This window comes from Lipotes vexillifer, unplaced genomic scaffold (genome assembly GCF_000442215.2).
Source record: "Lipotes vexillifer unplaced genomic scaffold, Lipotes_vexillifer_v1.1 scaffold53, whole genome shotgun sequence".
Lineage (NCBI taxonomy): Eukaryota > Metazoa > Chordata > Mammalia > Artiodactyla > Lipotidae > Lipotes > Lipotes vexillifer.
The window spans coordinates 4,013,772-4,030,421 of record NW_006791814.1 but is presented as its reverse complement, the minus strand read 5'-3'; the positions used below and the strand labels follow the sequence as shown (position 1 = coordinate 4,030,421).

The window sequence follows — 16,650 nt, the reverse complement described above, 5'->3', positions numbered from 1 at the left end:
GGGGGGGGGGGGGTTCCAGTGCCCCAGGTGTGGGTCTTTCTGGGACAGGAGCCTCTGTTGGGCTCTTTAGCTTCTCATACCCACCACCAGGTGAGTCTCAGGACTGGCCAACTTTGAGAAGGCAGAGCAAGGCAGTGTTTTCCAAACTTTAATGTAGAGTCACATCACCTGACGTTTGTCAACGTTCAGACTCTGAATCAGGAGATCTGGGATGGGGCCTGAGATGCTGTGCTCCTAACAAGCTCCCAGGAGATGCTAATGCTGCTGGGCCGTGGACCACAGTTTGAGTAGCAAAATCTTAGGCGGCTGTCTATCTGCTCTGATTATGTTATTTCAACAAGTAGCTTCCTGAACACAAAGCGGGGTGGAGGGGTGGCCCTTATCAGTCTGTTTCCACATGAGGCAAGGCTGGAAAATCCCATGGCCCTCAGGAGTTCAGTGTCGCGGAGAGCAACGCTGATCACATGCCTGTCATTATAATAGTAACAATGCTGCCATTTGAGTGTTTGTGGGTACCAGGCACCTTCAGTGATTTATCTCACAGAATCCTCTGGACAACTCAACAAGGCGGATGTTTACGTCCTCATTTACAGATGATGAAATTAAGGCCTGAAAGGTGAAGTGGCTTGTCCAAGGCTACACAAAATCTGACAGCCTTGAAGCTGTAGGCTGGAGAGTGAGCTGGGCCAGGTTGGAACAGCCCGGTCACTTCCTAATGCAGAGAATTGAGCCTCAATGTCCAACATACTTTTCCTTTCTCATATTTGAATGTTTACTCCGTTTCAGGCACTGTTCTAACTGCTTTGCATATAGTAACTCATTTAATGCTCACAACAGCCCCTTAAAGTCCTACTATTATCTTCATATACATATAAGGAAACTGAGGCTCAGAGAGGGGAAGGAACTTGTCAAAGTCACACAGCCAGAAAGCAGCAGAGTTAGACTTGAACCCAGACCTACCTAAGACTGAAGCAGATGCTGTTAACTGCTTTGCTGATTTACACCCCACTTTGTAAACCAGGGTGGCTGTGGGATTCGGATAGACTGAGCTTGGATCCTTGCCTTACCACTCAGCAGCTACAAGGGCTCAGGTGGAGGACCAGAGAAGGGAAGTGCAGTGTCTGTGGTCACACGCGGAGGCAGGACAGGCCAGCCAGCCTCCTGATTCCACATCTGACCTCAGGGTGGGCTTGGCCTGGGTGGGAAGGGGCCCTGTGAGCTGGAAGAAGCTTGTCCGTCTGCCCTGTTGTCCTAGGGTGTGCCCCCTGGGCCGGGGAAGGGTAGGACTGTGGCCTGGTTTTGGACAGGGGGGAAGACTAAGCCAGGGCGGCCAAGGTGAGGTTCAAGCCTACATTTACCCCCAGTGTTGGGACCAGGCTCACCCACACTCCTTAGGATTCTGAGGCTCCAGAGCGGCAAGCTGGGGAAAGAGACAGTCTCTGGGGGTCTTGAGTGAGTTGCTTCTCTGTGCCTCAGTTTCCCCATCTGTAAAACGGGAATCATATTTGTATCCACCCTACATGAAATGCCAAGTGCAGGCCTGGGGCAGGGGGCAGGCCAATGCCAGCTGCTATTGATCAGCCTTGTCATGGTTATTAATCATGTTTAGATTTTACCAGTGCTGACTCAGCACCCATATGCAGGATGAACAGAGTGTGCCGTGGTGGTTATGACCTCCCGCTTTAGAGTCAAACAGCTTCCTGGTGTGGCACTCATTAGACTGTGCCCTAGGGCAAGTTCCTTAATCTCTCTGAGCCTCAGACTATTCACTTATAAAGTGGGGGTAACTAGGCTGCTGCTCAACAGGATGTCCCCCTGGCTGAGGACACACCTTGCCTCCTGTGAAGCCCCTGGGGAAGCTCACAGAGGCAGCAGAGAGCTTGGTTGGACCCAGAGTCAGCAGGAGGCACTGAGGGACTGCTAGGCCCCTTCTGCTCTGTACCTCAGAGCTATAGGAGCCCAGATGCGGCTGAGCCCAGAGGAGTTGCCTGGAGGATGTGTGACTGAAACAATGTCAGACCTGGAGCTGCTCTGTCTCCTGGCTTCACCCCAAAAGTCAGCTGAGAGGCTGTGGTGGCATGAGGGCACTGACCTCTGGTTCTGCCCAGCTCCATGCCAAGAGGAGGGCTAAGAAGGGAAGTGGGCACCTGTGGCTCATCCAGGTTCTGACTGCAGTGCCCAGTTTCTGGGGGCTGGTCAAGCAACCCTGGCTACTCTGCCCCATCTGGGTTCTCTGCCAGGCCCAAGGGGGTAGGTCAGCCCTTCCTTGCTGCAGGGAGAGGACACAGCACTGCTGACATGGGACAGGGAGAGGAGAAAACAATCACTTAGTCATTCAACACCTACTGAGCACTTCTTGCTAGGCGGGGCACTGTCCTAGGCCCTGAGGACACAGCATGATAGCACAAAGTTCCCGCTTTAAGGAAACTAAGAGTTGGGGACAGGGGCATGGTAAGTAAGGAAACTGAAAAAGTGGGATGAAAACAAAATGGGTGTGTTTGCAGGGGGTCTGGGGAGAAGTGTGATTCAGGTGTGCCTTGAAGGTAGATAGCCCCTCCAGTTGTGAGTGGGAGTGTCTGGTCCTGGAGTCCAAGACCTGGGTCCCCGTCCTGGCTCTGCCACTGACACCTTGGGTGACCTTGGCGAGTGCATATACCTCCCTGGGCCTTACCTGCCGGCGTGGCATCTCCTGAGAGCAAGGACTTGGCATGTTTCCCCACGTCCCCACAGAGCCTGGCACCTGAAGGGGGCTTAGTAAATATTTTTTGGCAAGTGGGGATGCTTCCTGTTTAGACCTGGAGGATTTCCTGCAGCTCTGTCAGACGTTCGCTGTGAGTCAGGCCCATGGAGAGCGAATGCAGGGGGCGGAGGGTGCTGAGATTCTCCTGAGTGGTCAGGAGGCCGGGTGTAGGTCTGGTGCAAGCACCAGGGAGGTCATGTGGCAGCGCGCAGGACTTGGGTTAGAGGTGGAGGGACTTGGCTTCTAACCCAGCTCTGCCACTGTCGGTCTGGGTAACCCTGGGCAGGTCACGGAATTCCTCTGAGCTCAGCTTGGCAAGTCCAGTTCCCCATCTGCAACATGGAGCTAGTGTGTCCCTTGCCTAGGGGTGGAGACCAAATGAAATAAAGGGTCTGATATCAGTAAACAGCTATTATTATTGCTGGATTATTTACATCTGAGGCTAGGCCTGCCGAGAAAGTAGAGCAGGAGCTCAAGGTTCAAACCTGGGTACAAATCCTAACTCCATCACTGCCTCTGTGTCCTTGGATACTTTTCTGAGCCTCAGTTTCCTCATGTGTGAAATGGGAGTGAAGTCCCCACCTCACTGGTTGTAAGAATGAAATAAGATGATGCATGTAGACAGTCCAGGACATAGGAGATATTCAGTAAGTTGGAGGCCACTGCTGCTATTTTTTTTCTCTGCATGGGTCCAACAGAGCAGGGTCCCCATCCATCTCTGAGCTGGCAGATTTCTCCATGGGCAGTCTCAGTTTTCCAGAAGGTTCAGTGGGAGGCATGCCTGAGCTTGGACCGCCTGTGGAGGCAGCTCCTGGCCTCTGTTCCTCCCCGGAAACGTGTCTGGGCAGCTTCCCAGGAGGCCCTGAGGAGGGCTGGGACCTGTAGGGCACGGTGGGCAAGTGGCAGGCTCTACTTTCCCTCCCCCCGGGCACTCTAGTCTCCCGCAGCCCGTGGGCTCTCTGAGGCCTCCTTCTCTCTCACTGCTCAGCTCAGGCTCCCTGAGCATGTGCTGTGTCTGGTGCTGCAGCAATGCTGCAGCAAGTCTTCCCAGTGGTGGCTCATCTCCCACCTGGACCACTGTGTCAGCTCTCTGTCCTCTGTTCTGACTTCTCTTCAGCCTGCTTTCCACACAGCAGCCAGAGAAAGCTTTTAAAAGGTGACTCCCCCGTGCAGAACCCTTCAGGGGATCGCCCTTTACTGTGACCTGTGAGATCTCCCTGCCCTCCACCCCCGTAACTTTCTCTCTGGCCTCATCTCTCACCACCTGATTCCGACACTTAGCGCCTGCATGTCCCTCTGCCTGTTCGCTCTCCTTCCTGTTCCTTCCCCCTGGCTGATTCCTCCTCTGTTTTCTTCTCGGGGGGGCCCCCCCCCGCCCACCTTCTCAGTAACCATTTGTTGCCTCTTCCAGCTTCTGGTGGCTGCAGGTGTCCGTTGGCTTGTGGCTGCGTCACTCTCATCTGCTGCTGTGGTCCCAGGGCTGCTTCCTCTTGCGTGTGTCTCTCAAAACTCTGCCTCCCTTATAAGGAGAAAGAGGACTGGGTGTAGGGCCCATCCAGATAAATCCAGGAAAAACTCCTCTTCTCAAGATTTGTAATCCCATCTTTTGCCCTCTGTGGGAGTATATGTTCTGGGGGTTAGGATGTGGACATCTTTGGGGGACTACCGTTCGGCCCTCTGCACTGACCCTGGTGAGGGGGTGACCCCTCCCTCTTGAAGTCTGATCGCCTTTTGCCTTCTGCACACCACACACTCCTGGTTTCCCTTCCATCTCTGGCAGCTCTTTTCTAGGCTCACCCTCTTCCATAAGCCACTGGGTGCTGGCGCTTGCCCAGGCTTTGTCCCACGCTCTTTCCTCGACGTTCCCTTCATGGGTGGAGCTCATTCAGAATCACAGCCTCAGTCATCTATATTCCTACTCACATTTCCAGCCTGGATCTCTCTGAGAGCTCCAGACCGGCACAGCCACTGGGTCCGTCCACGTGCATTTGGAGGTCTCAGAGTTGTCCCGAGGGTCCGTCCACGTGCATTTGGAGGTCTCAGAGGTGTCCCGAGGGTCCGTCCACGTGCATTTGGAGGTCTCAGAGGTGTCCCGACGGTCCGTCCACGTGCATTTGGAGGTCTCAGAGGTGTCCCGAGGGTCCGTCCACGTGCATTTGGAGGTCTCAGAGGTGTCCCGACGGTCCGTCCACGTGCATTTGGAGGTCTCAGAGGTGTCCCGAGGGTCCGTCCACGTGCATTTGGAGGTCTCAGAGGTGTGAGATCTCACACTAACCGTACTCCTCTCCCTGTGCCCTACCTCTCCTCTCCCCCCTCAGCACTTGGTCCTCTTCCTGGGCTCTCTGTCTCAGAGCGTGGGAATCGCTACCCACCCAGGCCCAACCCGAAGCATCATCCTTGACGTGGCTTCCTGTCTGCCTGCTTTGCCGTATCTGCCTTTCCACCTTGGTCCAGGGCACCATCATCGCTCATAAACTTCACAAGACCACTTCTAACTGGTCTTGCTATGCTTTGTCCTTTTCAGCTTCAAACCCTGTCATGGCTTCTCTGTTGCTCTCAGGTTGGAACCCAGTCCTCCTTGTGCCCCTGCAGCCTCTCCAGCTCCACAACCGCTCTCCTCTCTGAACCCATCTCAGTTCCTCTCGTCCACCACATCCTCTCCCACTGCATGGCCTTCGCACATGCTGTTCCCTCTGCCTAGATGCTCTTCCAGCCTTCCTGCTCACCCCTGCCTTTGCCTGCTTGGTTCCTCTTCATCCTTCAGCTATTAGCTTAAGTGCTGCTTTCTCTGGGAAGCCATCCTTGGCCCTCTAGCTGGGCGAGTTCTTTTGTTTGTTACCTCTTTGGTAGGTCTATGTTTGTGCCTCCCAGGAGTTGTCTTGGCTTGTGATTTTACATTTACCAACGTGACATTTACTTAATGTCTCTCTCCCTTACTGGACTGTAAGCCTCACGGGAGCAGGACTCTGTCACTTTAGTTTATCTCTCCATCCCTAGTGAACCCAGCAGGGCCTCAACTATTTGGTGAATGAGGGATTCTTAGTTATACTTATTATGCTAAATGCTGTTGCTGCGTGCTGAGTCCTGATCTAAGCATGCTACGTGCATTCACGTGGTTAAGTCTCACGAAGCCCTGGGAGGAAGGCATGTCATCTTCCCCCTGGACAGATGAGAGCACCGAGACACTGAAAGCGAAGTAACTTTCTCCAGGTCACCCAGGAGGTGAGTGGAGGAGCTGGGATTGCAGCTCTAACCACAGCACTACCCCCATCTCTCTGGCTGGATCCTCGCCACAGCCCTGTGAAGGTTAAAGATAAGAAAACAGAGGCTCAGAAAGGTGAGGTCACCTGTCCAAGGTCAAACAGCTGGTTGGCAGTTCCCTGCACTGGAAGCTCCCGTGTTTCCAAAGCAGAGCACTTTCTGAGAACCCGATAAACTTTTGGCTGAGTAGGCATTGAATTCATTTCATCAGGGAATCCAACAACTCCCTGGATGCAGGGTCTGTGACAGAGTTGGTCCTTTGCTGCTGAGTGACTTCCAGAGAGATGTGATTACTTGGATGTCCTGCTGATAGGGAGGCTTGGTGGCCCTGTCTCTGCTGGCCTCCCATGGGTCCCAGGCCGGATTTCCCCTACAGGAGGCAGCTCACGTGGGTGCTTCCAGGATGCCCTTGGGCCAGTGGCTCCTTGGCTACTCCCTCTCCAGCCAGGGTGGCCACTTTCCTGTCCAGGCTCCCAAGTTCCAGAGAAGGCCCCACCCTGATAGAGATGTTTATTAAAATTTTTCTGGCTCTCTGCCCGGCTGGGGAAAAGTTTCTTCCATGACCTGGAACAGGGGGATGGCAGTTGCTTTCCCACTGTTTCCCAGCACCTGCTGTGCTTCTCTTAACAGCCTGCGGAAAGGGCCCTGGCTGAGAGGCAGGGGCTGTCTTCCTGTGGGCCGAACTCGCCCACCTACGCTGTCTTTTTCTTTTTTAACATCTTTATTGGAGTATAATTGCTTTACAGTGTTGTGTTAGTTTCTGCTGTATAACAAAGTGAATCAGCTATATACATACATATATCCCCATACCCCCTCCCTCTTGCGTCTTCCTCCCACCCTCCTTATCCCACCCCTCTAGGTGGTCGCAAAGCACCGAGCTGACCTCCCTGTGCTATGCAGCTGCTTCCCACTAGCTATCTATTTTATGTTTGGTAGTGTATATATTTCCATGCCACTGTCTCACTTCGTCCCAGCTTACCCTTCCCCTTCCCCGTGTCCTCAAGTGCATTCTCTACGTCAGCGTCTTTATTCCTGCCCTGCCCCTAGGTTCTTCAGAACCTTTTTTTTTTTTTTAGATTCCACATATATGTGTTAGCATATGGTATTTGTTTTTCTCTTTCTGACTTATTTCACTCTGTATGACAGACTCTAGATCCATCCACCTCACTACAAATAACTCAGTTTTGTTTCTTTTTATGGCTGAGTAATATTCCATTGTATATATGTGCCACATCTTCTTTATCCATCTGTTGATGGACACTTAAATTGCTTCCATGTCCTGGCTGTTGTAAATAGAGCTGCAGTGAACATTGTGGTACATGACCCTTTTTGAATTATGGTTTTCTCAGGGTATATGCCCAGTAGTGGGATTGCTGGGTTGTATGGTAGTTCTATTTTTAGTTTTTTAAGGAACCTCCATACTGTTCTCCATAGTGGCTGTATCAATTTACATTCCCACCAACAGTGCAAGAGGGTTCCCTTTTCTCCACACCCTCTCCAGCATTTATTGTTTGTAGATTTTGATGATGGCCATTCTGACCAGTGTGAGGTGATACCTCATTGTAGTTTTGATTTGCATTTCTCTACTGATTAGTGATGTTTAGCATTCTTTCATGTGTTTGTTGGCAATCTATATATCTTCTTTGGAGAAATGTCTGTTTAGGCCTTCTGCCCATCTTTGGATTGGGTTGTTTATTTTCTTAATATTGAGCTGCGTGAGCTGTTTGTATATTTTGGAGATTAATCCTTTGTCAGTTGCTTCATTTGCAAATATTTTCTCCCATTCTGAGGGTTGTCTTTTCATCTTGTTTATGGTTTCCTTTGCTGTGCAGAAGATTTTAAGATTCATTAGGTCCCATTTGTTTATTTTTGTTTTTATTTCCATTTCTCTAGGAGGTGGGTCAAAAAGGATCTTGCTGTGATTTATGTCATAGAGTGTCCTGCCTATATTTTCCTCTAAGAGTTTGATAGCTTCTGGCCTTACATTTAGGTCTTTAATCCATTTTGAGCTTATTTTTGTGTATGGTGTTAGGGACTGATCTAATCTCATACTTTTACATGTACCTGTCCAGTTTTCCCAGCACCACTTATTGAAGAGGGTGTCCTTTTTCCACTGTACGTTCCTGCCTCCTTTACCAAAGATAAGGTGACCATATGTGCATGGGTTTATCTCTGGGCTTTCTATCCTGTTCCATTGATCTATCTTTCTGTTTTTGTGCCAGTACCATACTGTCTTGATTACTGTAGCTTTGTAGTATAGTCTGAAGTCAGGGAGCCTGACTCCTCCAGCTCCGTTTTTCTTTCTCAAGATTGCTTTGGCTATTCGGGGTCTTTTGTGTTTCCATACAAATTGTGAAATTTTTTGTTCTAGTTCTGTGAAAAATGCCATTGGTAGTTTGATAGGGATTGCATTGAATCTGTAGATTGCTTTGGGTAGTAGAGTCATTTTCACAATGTTGATTCTTCCAATCCAAGAACACGGTATACCTCTCCATCTGTTTGTATCGTCTTTAATTTCTTTCATCAGTGTCATAGTTTTCTGCATGCAGGTCTTTTGCCTCCTTAGGTAGGTCTATTCCTAGGTATTTTATTCTTTTTGTTGCAATGGTAAATGGGAGTGTTTCCTTAATTTCTCTTTGAGATTTTTCATCATTATACACTGTCTTTTTAAATCCTTAAACTCTTCTTGGACAGGGAGGCAATCTTTGCAGCTGTTTTCAGTTGAGGAAACTGAGGCTCAGAGAGATCAAGTGTCTTGTCTAAGATCACACAGCCAGAGAAGAGGCAGAGCTGGGCATCCAGCCTGATGAGCTCTCCCCAAAGTCCTTGTCCTTAAACTCTTGGCCTTGTGTATGGAGTATTGTCCATGGGGCTGAGCATGTAGGAGAGGGTCACCAAGATGGCCAAGTATCTGGTGCCCTTTCTAGAGTCCTGGAAGGATCTTATTGTCAAATATTGATTCCTGATAAGCTGTGTTTCATTTTCAGTAACACATGCTTTTGAAAATGGAGACTGATTTTTGAAATATGTTGTAGGTATTCACTAGTCCAGAAGGTCTGTGGCCAATCCTTTTTGTTAGAGTTGGATCTTGTTTGGTGAGTTGGCTGAGAGTGGGATCTGCCTGCATGGTGGCTGAGGCTCTGTCGCTCCTCCGGGCCCATGGCTGGCCTCGTGTTAAAGAGCACCAGCTTCAGAATTGGGCTTGGGTTACAATTCCGGTTCTGCCACTTAGCAGCTGTGGTTAAGAACAAAGGCACTGGGTTGGGTTCCTGTTTCCATCACTTAGAGCTGTGTGATCTTGGACAAGTTACTTAACCTCTCTGAACCTCAGTGTTCTCCACTGTGAAAGAGGCAGAGATGATAATTAAACCCACCCCACAGACAAGGATGAAACAGGATAATGCGTGTAAACAGTTTAGTGAAGTGTATGTGGTGGCTAATGGTTATCTCAGTTAGTGTTAACAGTGAGCCTCTGTAAGGTCCTTCAGGCATTCATGGGTGTTTGTTTTTCTCTCCTTTTCCTCTGCGCCCTTGCAGGTAGAACTGCACGTCCATCTGGATGGAGCCATCAAGCCTGAAACCATCTTATATTATGGCAGGTGAGTCCACAGATAAGGGGCCTTCTTCCCTAGGAAGTTTGACCCAGACGCCTCTGGAGAATTCCAGGGTTGCTGCTTCCTCCTGTATCCCTGTGGAATCAAGCCAGCCCCCAGCCTAGAAAAAGGTGGTCTGTGGGGCACAGAGACCCACAGCCCAAGTCTTCTGCCTTCTGTGCCTCTGACTTTTATCTTCCTGCTGCCAGGTGAGCCAGGGAACGCTTACCCCACTTTATAGATACGGACACAGAGAGACACCAAAAGAGAGTGAGAGAGAGAGACACACACACACACACACCACACACACACACACACCAACACACACCACACACACCACACACACACACACACACACACACACACACACACAGGTGGAGGCAGTTCCCAGGGCTGAACCAGTCACTGTTTTTTTTTGACTCAGCCGAGAGCCTGTGGCAGGTGATGCACCCGCATAGGATACTGCTACCATTTGCTGAGCATCTCCCAGGGCTGGGCTGGGCTGAGCCTTCTCCTGAGTCAGCGAATTTAATCCCTCCACGCTTGGAGGAGGAGACCATTGCCATCCCCATGTCACTGAGAAGAGAGCAGCCTCAGAGAAATGAAGGCAGTTGCCCAAGGCCACAGAACAAGTAGAGGCAAGAGTTGACCCTGGGCCATCTGACCCTCCAAGATTTTCCTACTCACGATGGTAACCTGTTGGGAGCTGCGGAGAAGTGGTGCCCCCTCTCTGGGCTCAAATCTCTGCATCTTCCAAAGGAGAACGTGCCGAAGGGTCCCCAGCACCCCCCAGTGAGGGAGGTCCGCCCTCCCTCCCCACATTTCAAGGGCTCATGATATCCCCTCTCTGGGGTCTAGCACTTAAAAGCAAGGACTTCAAGGGCCAGTGGATCTGGATTCAAATCTGGACCCACTGTTTCCTTGCTGTGGCCTCAGCCTCTGTAGGTTGAAAGTAAGAACAGGACCTTCCTCCAGAGCTGACCTGGGAGATGGGGTCCCTCCCGCCCCCTACCTCTCCCTGTTCCTCATGAGTTTGTTCTGTGCTCATTTTGTTTGGAGCTGGGAGGTCTCTGCCTCTCCTCACTGCTTTGAGCAGTTCAGCTCTGGATCCACATTTGAACCCTCTGTTTCATAAGCCAGAACCCCCTCACTTATCCAGACACCCACTCCTTAGGAGAGAACTGATGCTCCTTGGGCGTTTGCCCCGACGCTTAAAAGTGTCTCCTGCGGGCTTCCCTGGTGGCGCAGTGGTTGAGAGCCCCCCTGCCGATGCAGGGGACGCGGGTTCGTGCCCTGGTCCGGGAAGATCCCACATGCTGCCGAGCGGCTGGGCCCGTGAGCCATGGCTGCTGAGCCTGCGCGTCTGGAGCCTGTGCTCCGCAATGGGAGAGGCCACAACAGTGAGAGGCCCGCGTACCGCAAAAAAAAGTGTCTCTTCCAATTCCCTGAGAGGGTTCTGGCAAGAACACGCTTCTCCATCTTGTTGTACTTTTTCTGCCCTAGGAAGCTATTGTTGATTTAATTTTTATTTAACTTATCATGTAGGTATATTAGCCTTTACTGCATGGCAAGCACTGCTTTAAATGTTGTACCTGGATTGACTTACTGGAATCTGGTGACAACTTGTGAGATAGGTATATTATTGACCCTGTCTTACCGACGAGGGAACTGAGCCAGGATAGGGGAAGTAAGTTATCTCGTAAACACAGGTGTGACCCCGGGTCCGTACCCCTGACCACTGCCCCTGCCAGCTGGAGGTTTAGGTAAAGTATTGCACAAAAAACACTTAGCTGAGGGCGAGCAGGCTACATGCTCCAAAAATGTCACTTAACGATAATATTATTAATTGGAACATATGGCTCTGACTAACTGGGGTTAAGCCCCTTGGATTATCTCTGCCTGTCCTTTGCCCATGTCAAGTGCCACTTATTGATGCAGGGACCTTAATGAGGCCATTAGGGTGGGTTAGCCGGGCACCAAGATGGGATCTAATCGCGGGTGCTCATTAAAGCGTCACATAGCGCTCATTAGCGGAGGAGGAAGGTGAGAGTGTCCAGGGCTGGGTAGAGGGAGGAGGAAAAGGAAAAGCCCTTGTGGGGCAACTGGTCGGATTTTCTGTTTCCCACAACCACTTGGCATCTCAGGAAGTGTCTAGGCACCTCCATGGGCCCTGGAGAGGTGGGTGTGGGTTTGATCCAGCTGGAGTTTGATCTTGAGGTCAGCAGGCAGGGGGACCGGGGAGTTGGTCAGACTGGGATATGGACAGAACACGCTGGAGGACTCCCAGCTGTGAGTGAGCTGGGGCTGAGAGGGGGAAGGAGGGCAGCATCTGGCCTGTGGCCCCTCCGTCACCCTGGCCAAATCCAGTAGCCTCTTTTCTGCCCCTGTGACTTGGGCCTCAGTTGACTGTGTTCTCACCTGTTTCTCTTTTTTTAAATTTATTTATTTAATCTATTCATTTATTTTGGGCTGTGTTGGGTCTTCGTTGCTGCGTGCGGGCTTTCTCTAGTTGCAGCGAGCGGGGGCTACTCTTCGTTGCGGTGCGTGGGCTTCTCGTTGCGGTGGCTTCTCTTGTTGCCGAGCACGGGCTCTAGGCGTGCGGGCTTCAGTAGTGGCACGTGGGCTCATTAGTTGTCTCGCGGGCTCTAGAGCACAGGCTCAGTAGTTGTGGTGCACGGGCTTAGCTGCTCCGCGGCACGTGGGATCTTCCCAGACCAGGGCTCGAACCCGTGTCTCCTTCATTGGCAGGCGGATTCTTAACCACTGCGCCACCAGGGAAGCCCCCACCTGTTTCTCTTTCTTCTCCTTTTTTTTGGTCTGCACCGCACAGCTTGTGGGACCCTAGTTCCCTGACCAGGGCTCGAACCCCGGCCCTCGGCAGTGAGAGCACAGAGTCCTAACCACTTGACCACCAGGGAATTCCCTCACCTGTTTCTTCTTATTCCATCTTCTCTCCGGGGCCTTAACTTCTTTCTCAATCTCCTTCCTGACCCTGCCAGCTCTTCTCCAAAGTACATTCTGAATCTGGCCACTGTCCCCTCCCTGTCACCATCCTAGTCTGAGCCATTGGACTATTGCAGTGGCCTCCTGACCAGTCTCCAGGTGTCCACCCTGGCCTCCCCCATCTACTGTCCCCACAGTACTGTAGTCAGAACAGTCATCTTAAAACATAGAGTGATCAGATCACTTCCTTTCTCAAACCCTCCTGCTGTGCTCAGGGTCGAAGCCAAAGCCTACACACGTTCCTTGAAGTCCTACAAAGCCTGTGTTAACCTCTCTTCTCAAACATGCCAGATCTCGTAAACAGAGAGTTTGAGTAATTTGCTCAAGGTCACACAGCCTTTATTTTTTAAAAAAATTTTAAATTTTATTTATTTATTTTTGGCTGCCTTGGGTCTTCGTTGCTGCGCGCGGGCTTTCTCTAGTTGCGTCGAGCTGGGGCAACTCTTCGTTGCGGTGTGTGGGCTTCTCATTTCAGTGGCTTCTCTTGTTGTGGAGCATGGGCTCTAGGCATGTGGGCTCAGTAGTTGTGGCACGTGGGCTCAGTAGTTGTGGCATGCGGGCTCTGGAGCGCAGGCTCAGTAGTTGTGGCACACGGGCTTAGTTGCTCCGCGGCACGTGGGATCTTCCCAGACCAGGAGTCAAACCCGTGTCCCCTGCATCGGCAGGCGGATTCTCAACCGTTGCGCCACTAGGGGAGTCCCGCACAGCCTTTAAATAAGAGCTGGGATTTAAACCTAGGCCATTGGGCTTCAGAGTCTGCCATCTTTCCCTGGACACACAAATAGTCTCATTTGTTCCACCCTGTACCTTGAAAACAAAGTACCATCTGTGTTTTACTGACAAGGATATGGAGGTCCTTAAGGGGACAGCTCCTGCCCAGGGTGATCTGGTACCTACAGGAGGAGGATGGACTTTGAACTCCAAAGTCCATGTTCATCCTTCTTACTGGGCTCTCAGTGTGTCACCCAGCATGGAGGGCAGAGGACTGAGCAGCACCCAGGGCATGGCCATGGCTGTGGGGAAGCAGGGCCATCTAAGAGCTGAGCTTGGCCCTGGGTGGAGGGAGCCTTGGCTGCGGTTAGTGGCTGTGGGTGGCAGGGGACCTAGGAACAACTCCTTCCTGCCTCAACCTGGGGTCCCAGACAGGATCTTTACAGCTCAGTGTGAGTAGCTTCCGGAGGCCCAGCCCCCTGTGAGGTGCTGGATCGGCTCCTAGGGGACCACTGTGGCAGCTCTGGCTTCTGCCCTGGTTTCCCTCTGTCTGTTCCCCACACCACAGCCAGGAGGAGCTCTTTAAAAAGTACATCTTTTCATGTCAGTCCCCTGGTTAGAATCCTTCAGTGGCTTCCCGGTGCTTTCAGGATAAGGTCCCAGCTCCTACGAAGCCCCCACTTGGCAGCTGGCTCACCTACCCCCGAGCCTGCTCTGAACTGTAGCCGCCCTGCCCTGGAATTCCCTCGGTGTTTCTTCCTGGGGCTCTCAGCAGGGCTCTGACCCCGCCTGCCTGGATCTCTCCGCCTGCTTAAATGTCACCTCCTCCGAAAGGCCTTCCCAGGCCACTCTATCTGTGGGGTAAAAAGATCTCTCTTGGGTGGCTGTTGAGGGAGAGACGTTGGAGAAGAGACTAGTTGGAGAAATATTTAAGAAGAAATAATTAGGACTTGGGGACCGGCTATTGATGGGTAAGGGAGATGGAGTCTGGGGGAGCCCCCTGTCTCTGGTTCAGGCAGCTGGATGGATGGAGGAGCCGTATTAGGAAATGTGGAGCCTGGGAGGGGGAGGGGTTTGGGGGGAGGGGAAAGGGGACGATCAGGCACACAGGTCTGCCTTGGTCACGGCTATCCGTCCAGTGCCCAGCACGTCGTGGGCCCTCAGATGCTGATATGCAGAGGGAGAGGACTGAAAGCTCTGGATCTCTGGATCGGTCCAGGGGGCCTGGGGCAAATGTGGCCATTGTGTTTGGGAATATGGGGGTCGGAGCCTTAGCCACAGCTCCTCTGCCTTCCACCCACCAGCTCCCAGAATGATATCCAAAACATAGCATCTAACAACTGGTACGGGCTCTGCAGAGGCTACGGTGACTGGGGATGGCCTCATGAGGGTGACCTTGGGGCAGACTGACCAGCAGGGGAAGGCCCAAGGGCGCTGAGCACCTGACCTCGGTGCTAGGACTGCACCCGGGGCTTCATCTTCCCCGGGGACGTCTCACAGGGATGTGAGTCTGACTGGCAAACTGGGCAACAGGGTGGGCCCCTGGTGATACCCACTGGTCACTCATAGGTCCTGGGGTCATGCAGAAGGGGAAGAGGGCATATTTAGGAGGTTTAGGGAACAGGTATTTATGCAGGGAAACATTTTAATGTTTTAATAACAGAAGCTATTAAAGGACTTCAACACTTGGGTCGAATTTCCATTTCTTTGGCAATGTCCTCCCTTCTATCTTCTGTTCTTGCTTTGTGGATAACTGGAGGCTGAACCTCCTGGTTTAATCACATAATTTTCTTAATCATTTGCTCCTTTATTTATGTATTTTTTTGCGGTACGTGGAACTCTCACTGTTGTGACCTCTCCCGTTGCGGAGCACAGGCTCCGGACGTGCAGGCTCAGCGGCCATGGCTCACGGGCCCAGCCGCTCCGCGGCACGTGGGATCCTCCCAGACCGGGGCACGAACCCGTGTCCCCTGCATCGGCAGGCGGACTCTCAACCACTGCACCACCAGGGAAGCCCCCATTTGCTCCTATTTTTTATCTTGTCTTTTGTTCTACCTGCTGGAGGATTTTCTCAACTTTATTTTCCATTCCTTTTATTACAGCCTGATGGGCGCGGCCATATTCTTCCAAATCTCCAAGAGCTCTTTCTTACTTTCTGAATGTCCTCGTTTTAAAAAGGAATGCTCTTGTTTCAAGGATGCAACATCGACTCCTCTCTTTGAGGCTATTCATTTTGGGTTTTTAAGTTTTCTGTTCTCTGCATTTCTCTGTTTCTGTAGAGTGCCTTCGGTCTTTTGTCCCTCATGGCAGAAGCATTTCTTGACTGTCTGGTGTCCTTGGCCTGTCCCTTTTATCTTAAAGGTGGGAAAACTGAGGCCAGGGGTGACCCACGAGTTGGGGCAGAGCCAGGAGGAGCAGAGGAGGCTGGAGCATGAGAAGCGGGGAAGGCAGCCCAGCCTTGCACCCCGCTGGTCCTGGCTGGGGGGAGGTGGAGATGCCAGTGGAGAGGAGGAGGCCCCAGACCAGAAGGGCTGTTCTCTGCCAGCCCTTACCGAGTGGTTGCCGTGGCCCAGCCGTGTGTGGGAGGCTGTGGTCAGGGAGGGGAGAGTGCTGGCCGGGTGGATGGCTGGGCTGGCTCCGCTCTCCCAGCACAGTGGGCCAGGCCAGCCTCCCTGGTGTGCCGGCCAGAGGGAGGGTGGTGGAGGGAAGTCTGGCACCTGCTCCTGTCCCAGGCACTGTGTGCTGCAGTTCTTACCCTGATAACCCCTGACCTGGCACATGACCAGCCGGCTCTACCAAGGGCTTGCCCTGGCACCTTCCCTGTCCCCAGGCACCAGGGGGTGTGTGTGTGTGTTCATGTGTACTTTAAATGGACTTTAACCCCAGCTGACCCCCTTGAGATTTGCTGGCTGGTCATGGCCTTGAGGACAGAAGATCCTAGAAGGATTCAGGTCCTGGTTCTATATGCCCTGGGCCTCAGTTTTCCCATCTGTCCAATGAGAGGGGTCAGATGCCCCCCCACCGCCTGCAAGGAGTTGGTAAGGTCCTGCCCAGGGTTGTCCATTGCCCTCATTGTTTTGTCCCCAGGAAGCGGGGCATCACCCTCCCTGCCAACACACCAGAGGAGCTGCAGGACATCATCGGCATGGACAAGCCGCTCAGCCTCCCGGGCTTCCTGGCCAAGTTCGCCTACTACATGCCCGCCATCGCGTAAGTCTTCCCACCCGCCCCGAACCCTGGGCAGCGTCGGTCCCTGTGCCCACATCGGGCTGCCTGCACACCTCAGCCTATGGGGTGGGAGAAGGCGCTGTATAACCCTGCTCTGCCTCTCACCGTTGTGTG

At 52.2% G+C, this 16,650-nt stretch overlaps 1 protein-coding gene across 1 annotated transcript in view; it reads left to right on the top strand.

Moving 5' to 3' along the window:
* The window catches only part of ADA (adenosine deaminase), a 34,611-nt gene that overhangs the window by 2,386 nt on the left and 15,575 nt on the right, over positions 1 to 16,650 (top strand). The window contains exons 2-3 of the mRNA XM_007464776.1: positions 9,539 to 9,600; positions 16,396 to 16,518. Coding sequence (XP_007464838.1) covers positions 9,539 to 9,600; positions 16,396 to 16,518 — 185 coding nt within the window. The remainder of the gene's footprint in view (positions 1 to 9,538; positions 9,601 to 16,395; positions 16,519 to 16,650) is intronic.